This window comes from Athene cunicularia (assembly GCF_003259725.1).
Source record: "Athene cunicularia isolate RWA chromosome 3 unlocalized genomic scaffold, athCun1 chr3_part1, whole genome shotgun sequence".
Classification (NCBI taxonomy): Eukaryota; Metazoa; Chordata; class Aves; order Strigiformes; family Strigidae; genus Athene; species Athene cunicularia.
This window is the reverse complement of record NW_020799097.1, coordinates 78,627,420-78,645,190: the sequence shown is the minus strand read 5'-3', so window position 1 is coordinate 78,645,190 and position 17,771 is coordinate 78,627,420. Positions and strand designations below refer to the sequence as shown.

General features: G+C 38.3%; 1 protein-coding gene across 1 annotated transcript in view; it reads left to right on the top strand.

The window, feature by feature from the left end:
- Window positions 1-1,192: 1,192 nt before the first annotated feature.
- The window catches only part of THBS2 (thrombospondin 2), a 33,383-nt gene continuing 16,804 nt past the window's right edge, over window positions 1,193-17,771 (top strand). Inside the window, exons 1-12 of the mRNA XM_026845929.1 lie at window positions 1,193-1,263; window positions 2,259-2,815; window positions 4,306-4,390; window positions 8,713-8,906; window positions 9,671-9,811; window positions 10,064-10,160; window positions 11,304-11,474; window positions 12,279-12,455; window positions 13,777-13,950; window positions 14,386-14,513; window positions 14,616-14,768; window positions 15,804-16,022. Of these exons, the coding sequence (XP_026701730.1) occupies window positions 1,194-1,263; window positions 2,259-2,815; window positions 4,306-4,390; window positions 8,713-8,906; window positions 9,671-9,811; window positions 10,064-10,160; window positions 11,304-11,474; window positions 12,279-12,455; window positions 13,777-13,950; window positions 14,386-14,513; window positions 14,616-14,768; window positions 15,804-16,022 (2,166 nt within the window). The 5' untranslated portion in view covers window position 1,193. The remainder of the gene's footprint in view (window positions 1,264-2,258; window positions 2,816-4,305; window positions 4,391-8,712; window positions 8,907-9,670; window positions 9,812-10,063; window positions 10,161-11,303; window positions 11,475-12,278; window positions 12,456-13,776; window positions 13,951-14,385; window positions 14,514-14,615; window positions 14,769-15,803; window positions 16,023-17,771) is intronic.

Genomic DNA, 17,771 nt, shown 5'->3' with positions numbered 1-17,771 from the left:
CTTCATTAGCTATTTTTTTAAATTCTTGAGGTTTTGCAAAACTGAAAACCAAATGTCTTAGGAAGACAAAAAAGCCTTCTCCCTCCTAGCTTGGCTCAGTCTCCTCGGCCCTGTGAGAAAGGGGAAGGCTCCTTGGCTCCCGCTACCCTGCAAGGCCAAGGCCAGCCAAGTTGGAAGGAGCTTCCATGGCAAAAGGAAAGGCAGCAATGCTTGCATTGGCGTTTTCTGCTCTAGTGACAGATTGAGGCTTTTGAAGTCTTCTGAGTTCCGGTGTGCGGCAGCCGTCGGTGTGCGGCGGCCGTCGGTGGCAGGGTCCTCTGCGGGAGGCGCTGGGTGTGAGAGGGGAGAGAGGCTTCCTGGTGGTAGCGGTGATACCTCGGGGTGACAAATAGTAGGAGTTCCCTGTAGGAAACATAAAATGTAGGCAGTAAAAGGTGACATCCCTGAGTCCTCACAAAAATGTGTGCAGTTAGCAGTGTTGAAGCGGTGTGGCTGTATCCAGAGAAATGAATGTCTACGTGTTCCAGTGAATGGCGTCTGCTCCATTCATTGTGAGTGCAGGCACGTCTGGAGATGCAATTATGTGGCTTATGACAGCATAGTGCTTCAGGGCAAAAATGGCATCACGTTAAAAGTCACTTTATCCAGCTGTGCTTGGGTACAGAGGATCGTAAGAATGGATAAATGATAGAGAGATAGAGACAGGAAAGAGGAATTTGCATGATGGCACTGACAAAGGTACTGAAAGGTACCCCTGGTACTCAGAACCAATATCTAGTGAGATCCCATTATCCTGCGAGGTATTTCAGCTGAATGTAATTCTCCAAAGTAAAGATGCAACTGCTAATATGTGGTATCTTGTGCCAGCTGCTGAAATATCATGGAAAAAAATAACGATGTATATTATCTGTATGTCTTTCCTTTTTTATTGTTAAGGACATTTACATAAAAAGGAGCTTTATCATCCGGATTTCCCCTTCCATTCACCTGATGTCATATTTGATTTCTGGCATTGAAAATAACCCCAGAATAAGTATTACAAGAATCAGACAAGATAGAGATTCTGATTTTATATGTATAGTTACTTATGAGAGCTCTGTTTATGGCATTTCATGAGGTAAATTAAAATATTTGTAGTTGATAAATATTCTTTCCCTAATACTTAACTACTTTTTGGTTTATTCATAGGAGTTATGCTGCAGAGGAGTGGGCTGTTGTGGCTTGCTGTCTTGATAACCCTGTGGGTTTCCTCAGATGCTCAGGGTAAGTTCTGACACTTCTTAACTACATACAGAATAACTCCCAAAGCTAAAAGTTGGTGTAAAACATTGGCTTACCTGAGCTACAGTGGGCAAATTAATCATATATTACTTTTTTAGAAGTGCCTGAAAGTCCCCAGTTGCTGGGGGTATTTTTGGTAGATACATCTTAATACTGCTGAATGAAGATTCCCCAATAAATATCGAAAAATTGCTTTCTCTATTGAACAAAATATATGTAGTCTCAGTAATACTTGCTGTTATACTTTCCTCTGCAGTGGAAGCGTATGGTAAAAGTAACATGAAGAGAATCACTGAATGGAGTGAATATTTAAAAAAGATAGAGGTAGAGAAATAGACCTGTACAGACCAAATATAAGTAAAATGTAAATTGGCACAGTGCAGAACCCTCATTTACATCTGACTTCTTAGCCTGAATCTTTAAAAAGCAAATCTCTTGCTTCCTGTTGTCACATGGCCACATGGCTTCTCAGAATTTTATTTTATTTTATTAATTAATAGTCAAAATATAGAAATTGGCTCAACCTCCCTATCCATTCATATATATATATATATATATATATATATATATATAAAAAAAAAATATATATATAAATATTTAATGGATGCATTGTTACATGCATCCATGTGTAGGCATATACATGACATATAGCATGTGTGTATATTTATATATACAAGTGTGTATTATGTAGTGCTATAAAATATATAGCCATATGTTTAGTTATATAATTGAACATACGTAGACCTACACACACAGAAGTAGAGAGTTGTCATGTAAATGAAAATGACAGGTGGAAAATATGATTCACTTGCATGCCAGTAGGAACAGTTCTGTTTGTGGAAGTAAAAACATATTTGTTTTACGCCACTGATTCTTACTTCTGTCATATAATTGCAGTTGCTAAGTATAGTGTGCAGAGTTGTTTCTTGTAAGAGACTTTTTATAGATGCATTGTCACACATTCTTAACTTTTTCAGATGGTGACAAGGAAGAGGAGACTACCTTTGATTTACTTCAAATCAGTAACATAAACCGAAAGACAGTTGGAGCAAAATTGTTTCGGGGTCCAGACCCCACTATCCCAGCGTATCGTTTCATTCGGTTTGACCATATACCTCCATGTAAACCAGAGAAATTAAAAAAGATTGTCAGACTCATACGGCAGAATGAGGGCTTTATTCTTTCAGCCACCCTGAGACAGGACAGGCAATCTAGAGGCACTATCCTTGCTTTAGAGGGGCCTGGCATCAGTGAGAGGCAGTTTGAGATCATTTCCAATGGCCGGGCCAACACCCTGGACCTTATCTATTGGGTGGATGGCTTCCAGAATGTGATTTCCCTGGAAGATGTGGACCTTGCGGACTCACAGTGGAAGAACCTCACCGTGCAAATAACAGGGGAGAACTACAACCTCTATGTTGGCTGTGACCTTATTGACAGCTTCATCCTGGAGGAGCCTTTCTATGAGCAGCTGAAAGCAGAGAACAGCAGGATGTATGTGGCAAAAGGGTCAATTCGGGAGAATCATTTCAGGGTAGGTAACCTGGAGAAGCTTGGGTCTCTGGTGAAGTAAAAAACTAACTGCAAGTAGGTTGGGAAGATGCAGTTTTGTTCCCTCAGAGCCTTTTGGATTTAAGGGGGTCACAGGTGTTCCCAAGCAGAATTTCTCCAGAGTGTGTTTTTATTCACTCCTAGATCTGTGCTGTGTGAATTTGGGGTTCCTGAAAGCAAAAGTCTGGTAAAATAAAGTCTAAGTCCAGGAAAAGTGCACAAAACCACTTTATGGACTTTCCTATGGAAACATCTACTTTCTTTTCTAGATGTAAGACTTCTAACCATGTTGTATTTTTCTGGTGATCTGTAGAATTATTTGGAAATTTTTTGAACTGTTTTTCCATTGAAATATATCCAAGTCATAAGAGCCTGTTGATATTTTAAATTCTTACTTGGAAGAGGAAGGGGAAAAAAAAGAATTTTCAATGAAGCTGAAGATTGTGGTGTTGGTCCATCCCCTAACAGCATATCTTGGTTTGCCATTCTGAATAACCTTTCACTTCAATTTAAAAAATGAAAAAAAAAAAATTGAAAAAATAGAAAAAATGTTTCCATCAGTCCTGTAAATGAGATTTTTTTTTTAAAACATTTATTGTTTCTCTTTTCTTTAAACTGAAGCAATTAAAAACTTTCTCGTTTTCCTATAAAATGAAAATTACCTCCTGCCTAGTACAGTGATGTGATCTGGCCCTAGTGCTTTAAGGACGGCTTCTTTTCACTCACAGCTGAAATCAGACTTGAACTCATGGCTTCAAAAATTTCAAAAAGATCTTTCTTTCTCATCCTGCTGTGCCATCTAGTTGTCAGCCAGAGCATGACATGCTGGAGTGTGATTCGGTGGGGTGACCAGTTTTGGCAGGGAGGCCAGAAGTTCTTGCCCACAGCCTCTCCATTCCTACCTCCATGACTGTTTCTCCATCAGTTGTGCTCATATAACTGGTTCTGAGGCTGTATTGTTAAGTGGGTCACTGAAATAGTCTGATTTTTTTTTTTTTTTCTTTGAGTCTTTAAGTGAAACAGATACCAGTCTGTTTTTATAGTGTTGTCTCAGGGTAGTGTCAACACAATTGAGGACACAGAAAACTATGGTGCATGGAAATAACTGGCTAAGGATGGAAGTGCAATGGGCCAGGAACTCCAAAAGTTGGCTTTGACCTCATGATGAATGACTTGTAGAACTACATTCTAAACTGTGCTATGAAAATGGAGATTTGAGCTCATACCTGATCAATAACTTTTATTATGACTTATTTCAGAAGATACCTCATTTTGTTGCATATAGTACTGAAATTGGACATAAAAAAACTATAAACACTTTTTGTGTGTGTGTTTAATGCCTTGTAGATTGGTTTTTTACCTATTTATTATATGGCTGAATCCAGTCAGTAGCATGAGATTGAGACAGATGTGTTATTTGTTATTCCCAAATTAATGTAACTGGTTTTAATTTTTTTATTATTATTATTACAGGGTCTTTTGCAAAATATTCAGTTAATCTTTGATACTTCAATAGAGGATGTGCTGCGTAAAAAAGGATGCCAGAGAAGCCAGTCAAGTAAGGCTTTTTTAGGTCATTAATACTGTTCAGTTCACTGTGAAAATGAGAAATGTCAATGGTGACATATTTTCCTAAAATCATGCAACAGATCCCTTTGAAATGAAAATGAGTTGCTCTTTGGTGGTAATAGGAACATATTTTTAGCTATCTTGAGATACCATTTCTACTCTCTAGCCTACTACTTTAGTTTTTATTCCTTAGGTTTATAACTCTGAGCTTCCGTTTTTAAGTTATTGTCTAGAAATAGAAGGAAAATATCTATGAAAATGTCTACATTCTTTCATGAGATGTCTGTGATTCTTTGAGCTTCTGAATTCTGCTTCTGACTCTCAACGGGCCCATGAACAAGTCTGCAAGACTTCAAGACACTGAATTCCTCAGCAATAAGTTTTTTGACTGAAAGAGGCTTTGGGTTTGAATCCCAAAGCTTTGTTAATCAAAACAACCTAGGGAAAATAAGAAAAAAACCTTAAGAGATATGTAAGGCATGTGTGTGACAGGCTGACATGTTCTTATTAGTCTGGTTCATGTTGACCTCACCAGGAGGGGAGCCCTCTGTGTGTGGGAATATATTGGAATCATCATGAAAGAGTTATGAAAATTTGTCAAATATGCACTGAGGTTTTGTACTCGAGCTCACAGGAGGTGCTGGCTATTTTACTTTCCAGTGTTTGTAACTGGCAAGAGCTCAGGCAAGAATCAGAGACAACTGAGTCCATCAGAGGAATGGGGTGGATGCACAAGGCAGTCAGAACTTCACGGTTTTATTAGAAACTCCTGCCATCTGAAATGCCATTATTTCTGTCACTTCACTAAAACATACGACAGAGCAAATCAGTTAAGCTGATTGTACTCAACTTTTTCCCTTGTTTATGCAAAACCCAGAAGTTAATCAGTGGTAGGCCTTGACTTCTTCAAAGGGGGCCAGAGTATTGAGATTTTGTAATGAAAAGTCTCTTTAAGATATATAAATGTGTGTGTATACATATGTATGTATATATCTATATAGGGGTGTGTATATATGTATATGCACAAAAACTTTAACTGAGTTTACTAGTCTGTTTATAAATCTTGATAAAGCATCTTGGTTGCTTATTTCATACATTCCAGATGTGTGTTCTGGTGCAGGACCTCAGATGGAAGTGTTACAATGTGTTAGAGTCATATGAGATGGGCTAGAAGGGCAGTGGTCTTAGATGGCACAGGCAAGAAGATATGCCCTTATGTGTTTGTTGTCATCTCTCCCAGCCAAGCTGTTTTCTGTGCTCAGAAACTATTGAGAAACTACTCAGAACTGCTGATTACTGGTTTTCAACTTTGTTAGTGGAAGAAAACGCTTGAGGAGAAGAACTTCTGTGGGAAAATAGAACGCGTATTTACATCTAATTGTAATCTAAATAAAAGAGGTTAGTTTCAGGAAGGATACAGTTCAGCCATCCTGCTTCACTTGCCAGGGGATACAAAATTCCCAGAAGTCGAGGTGGAACCTTGAGGGCACATTCAGTAGTTAGTCAAAACAGTCTTGGTCAAGAGGATGGGATCCCTAGGTGTAGATGAAAGTGAACCAGTGAAACCAATGAAGAACAGTGTCTCCATTTTTTAAAAAATATTATTGTTGGTTGATTACCACAAAGGGAAATAGTGTTAACAAATGTTTTGAAATATCACCAATTAGAAATGGGATGTTATTGTATTTCTGCTGTGAAGAGGAAGCTGATGGAAGCCTAAAGGGATAAGTTCTGCACGTTGATACATACCTTAGGTGGAATTCTTATATCCTTCAGCTGTTGCAGTGATAACCAAAAGATAATATTTCCTTAATGTATTTTTTATCACATCTGTCAACTCCCGCATTTTCAGGATAAAATATACAGATTTTTTTTGTTTGTTTCTCCTTCCTGGGAAGTATTTAGCAATTAGTTCAATTCACAGTATTTTTACTTTTACTTTACAACACGGAGAGAACACTACAAGATGGAAATTATTTGTGCCAAAACTGAAGATGCTGTGGCTTGAGGCCATCAGAATTACTTGAGAGGCTTGTTACATGCATGGCTGATTTTCTAATGTTGCCTATCCATCTTAATTACCACAGTTGAAAAGCCATGGGTGATATGTTACTGACTACAAGGTACATGTTTTCTCATTTTGATGGCTCACTCATTGAGCTGAGATACAGGCACTAAGATGCCATACTTACATGTGAGTGTCCCATAACAACATGGCAGATGTTACCAATGAAGTGCCTTCAGCTTTGAAGACACAAAAAGCCAGCTGCTTTTTCAAAAGCAGGACTGTGTTTTCCTACTGTATCTTTAATCTGAGTATGAGAATGTGAGGTATGGTGAAATGGTAGCTTGGGATTGCTGTTGGGTTGAGGGTAGGAAAGTATTTCTGTAGTGGTGGCTGTAAATACTTTAGGCAGGGCTTACACACAGCGCTGGGTAGGAGAGATGACAAAAACATGCCTAAATAGGCACATCAATAAAATCCCTTCAGCTAGATCAACAGAATGACATTTGCATATGTGAAAGGATGCACATTCTGCTTTTCTGGTTTCTCATTTTAAAGATAATCATGTGGTCCTTAGGAAATTAGCAGGAAGCCAGCAGCAGAGAGCTGATTTCCCAGTGATCCCCAGGCATCTTCTTTCAGTCACTGCCAAGTACCAGTAGGAAGTGTGGATTTAGTTCTTCTAACATAGTTTTGGTTTATGTTTCCTGCTGAGATTGCAGCTTTATTAATGTCCTCAGAATGTTCCGGTCAAGGCACACTCCATGTTGGCTTGAGAAATATGAAATTAATGACCTGAGAAGTGCTATGGGGGAATCTGAGAAACCTAGTGTTTCAATGCGGTAGGAAAATTGCATTCTTTCCAGGGAACCAAAAAGCAGCTGAAGTAAACAGTTATGACACAGAGATCTGATCTGCTATGTGGTATATTGGTTTTCTTCCATCCTGTAAGTGAAGCTGGACAATTACTTCAACTCTGGAATACTGCAAACAATTTTTTGTAGACCTTGGCTAGCAGCAGATACTTCATAGCTAATTTAAAAGCACATCAAGCCAATAATTTTAAGTGTAGTTGAGAAGTAATTATTTAATGTCATCTTATGGGTTGGTTCTTTGCTCTTTTTTTTTTTTAGCCTTCTAAATGAATGAAGAATATTTTACTCCCATTTTCATTGCTTGTACATTTAAATATGCCATTTTACTTTTAGTCAAGCATCAAATCAAGCCCTCAAAATTCTTAAAGCATTGCCGACTTCTGTCACTTGAAGCATATGTTTTATGGCACATGTTCCTGTGCTGATTTATTCTTTTTAAATTGCTGTACCCTTTGCTTCTCCTTTCTGTTTGGTAACCTTGAGTTATTACAACATTACTAAATCTGGTAAACAAGTCAGTATGGATTTCTGTATAGCTGACACCAAATTTGAGAGTACTATGAAGTCCTTAGAGAAAGCTTACATGGAATGCGTAAGATATTTACCTGGTGGAGACTTAAATGCTATACAGAACACAGACTGTTTTATTTAGTTATCTATGTTCTTTTTTTATTAATTGCTGCTCATACTTTGTTATATTCTTTTTCAAGAATTTGCTATAGACAGGGAGGTCTTCTAAACTGATATTAGAAAATATCCAGTTCTCTCTGTATAATACATGCAAAGTTCTGTTTGAATTATGATCTGCCTGATGAAGAAGTGTTTGGAGTGACAAATCAAATATTCAGCCTGATCTTAGCTTGACTTCCATTTCACTTCAAAATTAAACTATCATTATAACAGCTCCTCTGAGTTTAATACCAGGCAGTGCAACATAGAGCAGACCAGAGTCTGGAATAATTGTATAATGGTGTGAATTTGATCCAAGTAACCATGGAATTTATGGGCAGAGCAAGGACAATGACTTTTTGCAAGAAAACTCTTTCTCCTACCTTTTTCTCTGTATCAAAAAAGTGTGATGGATCATGAACAAATCTTAAACCTTTCATGGCTCTGAGTGGATAAAATGGGTTTGCTTTTTTGATACTGTGTCCTGTTATTCTTCATAAATTAATGTTGCAATGTTTTAAAGTGAGGGCTGTGTGAGACACAGCTTGGCTCTTAATTTTGAAAAGGGAAAGCCTATAATTGGAAGCAGCTGACATCTAACCCCTCTCTTTTATTCATGGGTATAATCTAGTGTGAAGCTGTGCTAAAATAGATGTGTTTAAACCCTACCCATGGGTGCCAATCTGTGATTTCAGCAGGAGTCTGTAATCTGTGGAAGAACTTTGTATATGCCACTCTTCTCTTTCCCTCTCTTGCTACCAGCTGAAGTGAACACCATCAACGAGAGCACTGAAATCCTTCACTTGAGCCCTGCTGTCACAACTGAGTACGTGGGTGAGAAACCAGAGAAAGCTGAGTTCTGTGACCGCTCCTGTGAAGAGCTGGGAACGATGTTCACAGAGCTCACTGGCCTGCGCATTGTGGTGAACAACTTAGCTGATAACCTCCAAAAAGTGGTAGGTACCTGTAAGTCTGAAAGAACTGAAAGAGGTCTGCCGTGCAGTTAGTAGGGATGGCTGTATTACATGTGTATACCTCTCGGTATATCTATATAATGTAGAGGTGACCTACGTTTTCATAGTGACTAGTTAGGTAGTTCCTGAGTATAACACTTTAATGAAGACTTGGTTTTCACAGACTGGGTTTAAAAGAGCACACACATGCACTCATAAATAGTGGAAATCAATTCTCTTAAAGGTTACTGCTGCTTTGGTAATCAAAAGCTGATGAACCCAACCTTGCCTGTGTGCTATTAAAGTGTTGTTGCCACGCTTATACCATTTATGAATACATCAGCAAGTGGCTACACAGAGTACCTAAACTGTACGTAAATGTATGGGGTTTTCATTTTACTGTAGGCTTCCTCTCTTCTTATTCTGAATCTGTGAATTCAGAATAATCACTGAAGCAAGTTTATTACTATGCCATATGTCTCAGGACTAAAATCTTCCTATGTAAAGATGAGTGGTACTAGAGGAAAGCAAACCTGCTATAAACAGATTTCCCTTAGTATTGTGCAACTGTGTTTGTACTATTATCTGAAGAGTTGCTGTATAGTATTGCGGTACCTGAGATCATCATCTTTATGTACATAAATATGTAAAAAAAATGTGTTTTTTTTTAAATGGAAGAATTAAATCCAGTAGTGTATCAGTTTTGTTTATTTAAAACAGTATGCTTACAAAGTACTCAATTTGTTTTCATTTCCTTCATCTTCTAGTCTGAAGAGAACCAAATTATGTGGGAATTGATTGGACCTAACAAAACGTTAAAGAACCAGTCAGTTTGCTGGCAGGATGGCCGTGTCTTTGCAGATAATGAAAGCTGGATTGTAGATAGCTGCACCAAGTGTACCTGCCAGGTAAGGTTTTGGAAACACTCTCTTCTCTTCAGAAATGGATAGTGTGTTTAATTCAGACCGACTGTTCAGGTCAGGTCACGTTTAGTCAGAGCTTGCCCTAGACTTACTGATATTTATAAAAAAAGTAGAGCCCATGTCCATGTCGGTTAGATAAATTCAAAGAATTTCCACACATGAAACTTCCCCAGATATGCACCTTTATTTGTCTGTGTATGTGAGCAGAAGTCAGTAAGTTGATTTCTTTGCCTGTAGGATTCTAAAATTGTGTGCCATCAAATCACCTGCCCAGCAGTCTCCTGTGCTGATCCATCTTTTGTTGAAGGCGAATGCTGTCCAGTCTGCTCTCACTGTGAGTATTTGGCCAAAGAAAAGGATATTCTGGCAACATTTAAAATCACTACTAGTGTGTTGGAAAGATCAAAACAATGTATGTATACAAAGATCATATGCAATAACTTGTCTGCTTGACGTTACCTTATGGAGGAGTTGGTCTCCAGTGATTATATTGGTTGCTTAGAAGTAAGCTGAAAACTTACCTAGCTAACTTGGACACTGAAGGTTAGATGCATTCTTCTCCCCAGTTTTGTCTTCCAGAGCTGGACATTCTGATTTTTGTTGGTTTGCCATATCACTGTGCCCTATTGTTTTTTCATACTGCCTGGTTAAAGCAGACTAACATAGGTTAGGATATCTTCTTGTCTCCTTGTGGAGGATAAGTTCCAGATCAAAAGCTTCATGCAGTTTGATGCAATATTTATTAACAATGTAAGTTATTTTTCCTCTCTGTTATTGTCATTCTGCTACTCTTTTTGTTTCTTTTATCATATATCCTCTTTTGGTGTAATGCTTTACTTTTGAATCTTGACAATGTTTCATATTTAAGACAGCATTGCAGACTGTGAACTAGGTTTTGGAATGACAATAGTTTTAATAATTTCACTCATTAAGTGACTTCAGTGTGGGTTCAGTACATTTCCCTTTGTACTAGACAAGTCTGTTGCAGAAGAGAATGTTTGCTTAGATGTTCTAAATAAAGTTGCATTGGAATATACTCAGAGGTTTTTTGCCTATTTAGAGCATAGGGAATATTCTTACAATGTGCTCTTGATAATGTCCACCGTTATGTTGTGTTCAGAGGTGGGGCCACATCTCATCATACCGACTATATTCTGAAGTCAAAGGCAGTTGGGACTTCAGTTTTTGGCACAGTCCATTCTAGAAATAAGTTGTTGTTCTTCCTCCAAAGGTCAGTGCCTCGTGCAAACACACAGCACTCGAGTTCATGAAGATCCAGGATTCTTATCTGGGCTAATGTCTCATTACATTAAACCATATTAAACCTAACTTCAGTGGCAGATTGGGAAAGCAAAATTAGAAAAAGAGAGATCTAAAGGGCAAAGTATATGTTCTACAGAAAAAAAAAAAAATCAATCTAAATAGGATAAGAGTGAGTTTCAGTGTTAAGCACTTTTTCTTACCTTTTGCTCTGCAGCTGATGACAGTGAGGAGGGCTGGTCACCATGGTCAGACTGGACGAAGTGCTCAGTTACCTGTGGCTCTGGGACTCAGATGCGAGGAAGGTCGTGTGATGTCACCAGGAGTGCTTGTACAGGCCCACACATCCAGACAAGGATGTGCAGCTTTAAGAAATGTGACCATCGCAGTAAGTAATCAAATTTATGCTTTTTAAAGTTTCTTTGGACATTTCTAAGTGAAAACAAGCTTATTCTAGATTTCCTATGAACTCTTACTAATCAGAACAGTATATATTGGAATATTCATATACATATAGTTAAAGTAACTATCATTAGATTTCTTGTCATCTTCCCCCTTTCAAATATTTCTCCTTTTCCTGACAATTTAATAGGTATGTACATTCCAGGCTCAGCTCTGTTAAACAAAAAGATATTGTGTGATCTCTTCTTTAACATTATGAACTTGAGTCTCTTGTTTGAAGTCAGTTTGGAGACAACACTCAGTTCATAATCATGATACATGGGGCCATGTTTTGATCTTTCATTCATTCATGATTATTGGCCTATTCCATTATCTTAGTAGCGTTTAGAAATACAGTTAAGGCACTTAGAAGGATCATACTCTGTCTACAGAGCTGTAGTTAATACTATTGCAGGTAGCTGCTATATCCAGGCTACTGTAAGGCTATTGCTGAAGCTGCTAGATGTTCAAATATATATTTGAAACAAGTGTTTGTTTCATTGGAAAAAGTTTCTTGTTAAGTAAAATATCTAGCATCCATGTTAGTCATATGTTGTTGACAGATTCTTAAGAAAGCTGTACTTGAATGCCTATGCTGACATTCTAGGCTTTGTAAGTGACAGTGGTAGGAAAGGGATGGGACATTCTTCAGATGTGAAGTTAACCTTCTAATAAGCCTGTCATTACAAGTGAGTTTGTATTACTGCTGCAGGTGGGCTATTTCCTTGAGTTTTGCTCTTTTCTCTGACAGTACGTCAAGATGGTGGCTGGAGTCACTGGTCTCCCTGGTCTTCCTGTTCAGTTACCTGTGGAGTAGGAAATATCACCCGCATCCGCCTCTGCAATTCCCCTATCCCCCAGATGGGTGGGAAAAACTGTGTGGGAAATGGGCGTGAAACAGAGAAGTGTGAGAAGGCTCCATGTCCAGGTATGTCTCTGGTCTTGAATCCAAGGTGATTCCATAATATTCCAGCTGAATTTCTTTTCTTTATTCAGATCTAAATTACAGTGAGTTTCTGTGATGGAAAACATAATTCGTAGCTTAGGGGTGAAATAACACACATGGATGCTTTTAAAATGAGGACAACAATGCAGTTGGAGGTTTTTGTAAACTTCCCAAGTTATGATTTGGCTTTAAACATTAAGAGTTTGAGAAAAATTCATTTTATAACTTAGTGATTTATCTCTGCATATCAAAGATATAAACACTTTCTATCTAAGAGGAGGTTGATAACAGTACATGTTAGGAATAGACATACAGTTGCCTGATAGCCAGGTTTCTTTGAAAGTATGCATACATATTTTACACATATTCAACAGATTTAATTATTGTTATAATTTATTCCTCATCTACCTTTTTAAACCTTTTTATACTATTCAGCCCACTCACTTTCACTTACATATAAATTTTACTGAATTCTTTCCCTTTGTATGTCTATCTTCATTCCCTCTGTTCAGCCTTTCCTTTCTACTTATAGGATATGAGCTTGAAACTGATGTCAGGCTTCTAACAATATAGTACTTAAATAACTGTACACAGTCTAATTTTTGATCTACCTGTGCATTCAAAGTTATTGAAAAGGTTATTTATTTAAGGACATACACCATTGCCGTTATTTTTTTTTTTTTTTTTCAGTACCAAGGTTGAACACAGAGTTTGTTTCAAAGATGTTAGTATTTCAGGAAAATTCAGGATTGATGACAACAGGATCAGTAGAGTTGTACCAATATAAAATGTGCAGAAGAGTCATTGAAATAGTTATTTATACTGAGGCAAGCAATTCTGTTGAGGATACACTGATGAATGAATTGTGAAACAAAAATAATAGCTGCAGCCTTACTGAGCATAATGTTGCCATAAAAAAAGCCACAGAGCTCAGGTTTGGCTCAGCAGAAATTTGTATCCTGTGGTCACACCCTTGCTTTCTGTATAAAATGAAAGCTTAGTAGGGAGCTTTGAAGGCATTGTACTTGCTCTGATCAACTTAAATGGAAATATACCATGCCAGTGAGCACGTCATGTTGTTTTGAATTACTAGCCAAAAAATGCCTATAAAGCAGTTGGGTATTTTTTATTTGTTTGTTTCTGAAATATTGCTATCTTAGAGTGAGGCTTTGCCAGCATCTTTCTTCCTGTCTGTGTAGTGGGAATCTGCTTCCAGTCAGGGATCTGAAGAAAGGCTTTTGTCATTGGCACCAAATGTCCCCAGTATAAATCCTGTGATGCTCTTTTCTTCTACATATCCTAGTGAATGGCCACTGGGGTCCTTGGTCTCCATGGTCTGCCTGCACTGTTACCTGTGGAGGAGGAATTCGTGAGAGGTCTCGCCTCTGTAACAGTCCAGAGCCACAGTATGGAGGAAAGCCATGTGTGGGAGATACCAGGCAACATGATATGTGCAATAAGAAGGATTGCCCAATTGGTATTTAGTCATTCTTTATTCAGTCTGAGTAATTATTATTGCTGTTATTTCTTTAATGGGTAATTATGAATTGACTCTACAGAAGTCTACTAATTATATCTTTGTTTCAGGAAAGCACATTTAACTATTTTGGGTGCTGTTTAGATCAGGGGGATTTTATATAAATTCTTAATACTGAGTTCTCCTGAACAAGGATATGTTTCTTAAACTGGGCTTCAATATGCTGTAATGTATTCAAATGGATGTAGCAATCTGTAATATTTTCATACTAAATCAATAGTATATTAAGTTAGTAACCCCAGTTATAAGAGTTTTTATAAGAGTCTGTTGCATCAGATGTGATTTTAAGCTAGTGAACAGAGAATACCTGTTTCTTAAATGAAGTTTTACATGCCTTTTATGCTCCTAACTTAATTTATTATGTGTCTTTTCCAGATGGATGTTTGTCAAATCCTTGCTTTCCTGGAGCAGAATGCAACAGTTACCCAGATGGGTCTTGGTCATGTGGGCCATGCCCAGCAGGTTACCTTGGCAATGGTACTGTCTGTGAGGATCTTGATGAGGTATCAATTTGTTCCTATTAACATCAGTAAATCACTGAAATTTTAATTATCTGAGAATTAGACAGCCATCTAACTGTTTCTCATTTCCTTCTTTTCCTACAGTGTATAGCTGTGTCAGATGTTTGCTTTAAGGTGAATCAAGTCCATCGCTGTGTAAACACAAATCCAGGTTTCCACTGTTTGCCATGTCCTCCACGTTATAAAGGAAGTCAACCCTATGGGGTAGGGCTGGAAGTTGCCAAGACAGAGAAACAAGTAAGTGATGTCAAAGAGAATTTGAATTGGCTTTGAAACTGAATAATTCTCACCTGAAAATACCTGTGAATTAAAGTGTATGATAAATTTTGATACTGTACGAAGATAACTTGAAATAGATATCTGCTGTAGCAGGGTGTTTTTGGTTCAAGTAACAAAATGCTGAATTTGGGCTTGAGGTTTTATTTTCTCTAGGCACCTGTACAGTTGCACCAAATGAGTGTAAGATGTGAGGAGCAAGCATTTCCCTGCTTTGCATTCCTGTCTCTCAGACATACATACTTACTCTGGGGACCTGAAACTGAAGAATCAAGATTGTTCTCTCCATAAATATAATGCTGTTAATGTGGGTGTCATCAGAGATGTCTGACATTCTCACTCCCTAAATTCCATTGGGCCAACATCTATCAGTGATGAAGGACAGAAGGAAGTGGAAGTGATATTGAAGACTACAGTTTTGATAGACAAAACATTAAAATGGATGTCATGGGATTCCTTCTCTGTTGATATTGAATCAATCTGTGTTTGGTTTGACTTGTGAAGTCTAAATATAAAACATCTGTATAAGATTCTCAGATGTTGTCAATGAAAATAAGCGGTGATAAGAAAGAGGTAACAAAAACTTGAGGGAAACATGAGAATTCATTAGTGTCTCTGATTTAAGAAAATAAGATAGTCCTTGCATACTGACAGGCAGAACACTAAAGGAAAGAGATGTGTACAGTCTACTTTCTGTTGCAGTTAATTTCTGGGGATTAATGATTTCTGGAAACAAACAGATAGAGTTCTGAAATTGTTGATCATTGTAATTGCTTTTTGAATAAGTCCACTTTTTCCTGTGGTTTGTTTTAATTATTTTAATTATACACATTTTCTGGAGTTGTAAACTGACAGAGAGTCTGACTTAACCATAATGAAAACAAAGTTCCTGTCTTTAGGCATCTAAATAACTGACCTGATTTTGAGAAAGTTGAGGCACGCACAGCTGGCTGTGAATGTTTTGAGTTTTCAGTGAGTATGCTCTATCTGTTACAGGTCTGTGAACCTGAGAATCCATGCAAGGACAAGACCCACAGCTGCCATAAGTCTGCAGAGTGCATCTATCTGGGCCATTTCAGTGATCCTATGTACAAATGTGAATGTAGGACAGGTTATGCTGGTGATGGACGCATCTGTGGTGAGGATTCAGATTTGGACGGCTGGCCTAATAACAACTTGGTCTGTGCTGCTAATGCAACATATCACTGTGTGAAGGTAAGGAAAGAAGGTTGATAAAAATGACATTCCATAACCAAACTGACTCTTTTTTATTTTTTTCTAAATAGTTGTGAATAACACTTTTCGGCATCAAGCTGGTGGTTGATTTCCTTAAGCTTTGACTGTTATAGCATGTTCATTTTGTAGGAGATGCTGTGAAATGTGTAATCACTTAACACTAGATGCAGTAAGGAATCCTCAGAATGAGTTCGAGTCCCCTGCTTTGGATTTCTTCCTACTCAGAATACATGGAAGGTTGGGATGATTGTGAATAGAGTTGAGCACACTGAGCAGAAGTTGCCTATAGCATGGGTGTGGGGCATGCAGTTAGTGAGAACTAAATAGGAATCTCTGGGTGCAGGTGAGTATGAAATCCTACCTGCAAGGCTTGTAACGAGACACTGACAGCCAGGTAAGGTCTACAGTTTCAAATTCTTTCTTGAACTACAAAAGAGTTAAGTAGGTCACACTCTGAAAATGGGATTCAGAGCCTGAGATAGGTTCCTATTGCCAAAAATCAAGAGAGGAATAAATGAGTAATTAGACAGAGGAGTTCTTCTTACTACAAAAGCTCAGTGGGAGGGAATGTGAGATTCAGCCTCTCTTACCCTTCAGAGTTGTGGAGTCCCAGCTTTCACCCTGGGAATAACCTGCCTGCCACCACTGGCTCTAGACCTGGCAGGGGACTGTTCTCCACTCTTGCTGCTGCAACCGTGCCATTGTAGTGAAAAATGAAACATTATACACCGAGGAAAAAATAAGCATCAGGGAGCCTAAAAATGGTGGCATGTACGTTTAGCAGTGGGTGCCCACCATGGTGTGTTCCCTGGGACTTTGGTTCTGTACTCATCTGAAGCAGTAAGTGATCCTCAGCTCCATGGCTTGAGGTTCCTTCCAGTAGAAGTTGCTCAGAATTGGTGAGCCTGCTTGGATGTCTCACTCTGATGCAGTTACACTGCTGTGCAAAACCAGGCTGAAAGTTGTTCCAGGTCCATCAGTTTAACAATGGCCCAAATAGCTGGGGGTGAAGGCACCCCCAACAGGTAATTTCCTGGATCCCAGTTCCAGGTGGTGGCCTCACTGGTGGTTGAATGACAGGCACAATACAGATGGACATACACTGTTTGCAGCAGCAAATTAAGCAACTAGGGTGAGCTTTATCTGAGCAGAAGGCATAAGCACATGTTCAGTATTAAATGCCTATCCATGGGACTGCAGACAACACTGGATTACCTATATGCTTTCACTGGGCAGGTGCTCAAGTATTTTGTTGAATTAGTTGTGGCTACAAGGGCAATGCTTTCTCTGAGGTTTTTAGATTACTTTTTTTTTTTCTTTTAGAACTGAAACATTTTGGTTTCTTCTCCTCCACGTTAAAGTGATCAACCTCTAAACTCTCATAAAGTTCTAGCACAATGACTTCTGCTTAAAAAATGAGGAAAGACATGCAAAAATGACAGTTCTAGACCACTGTACTAGTTTAAAAAATTGAGTACAGATCGAGAGACTGGGAAAGTTTGTGGATCCAGCCAATTTAGCAATTGCAATTCATACATTCTTTTTTGGTTCCTGTGATCAGAATCTGCAACATGTTGACTCAAGATGTAATGCAAATGATAAGTTTTCATTAAACCTAACATGCTGAACCCATTCAGAAAACACTGTTTCCAAAAGTTGATTTGTGGTTTCTATAATATATGTGTTGATGTAATGGACACAAGTACTTCATTTAAGGGCTGCCCGCCC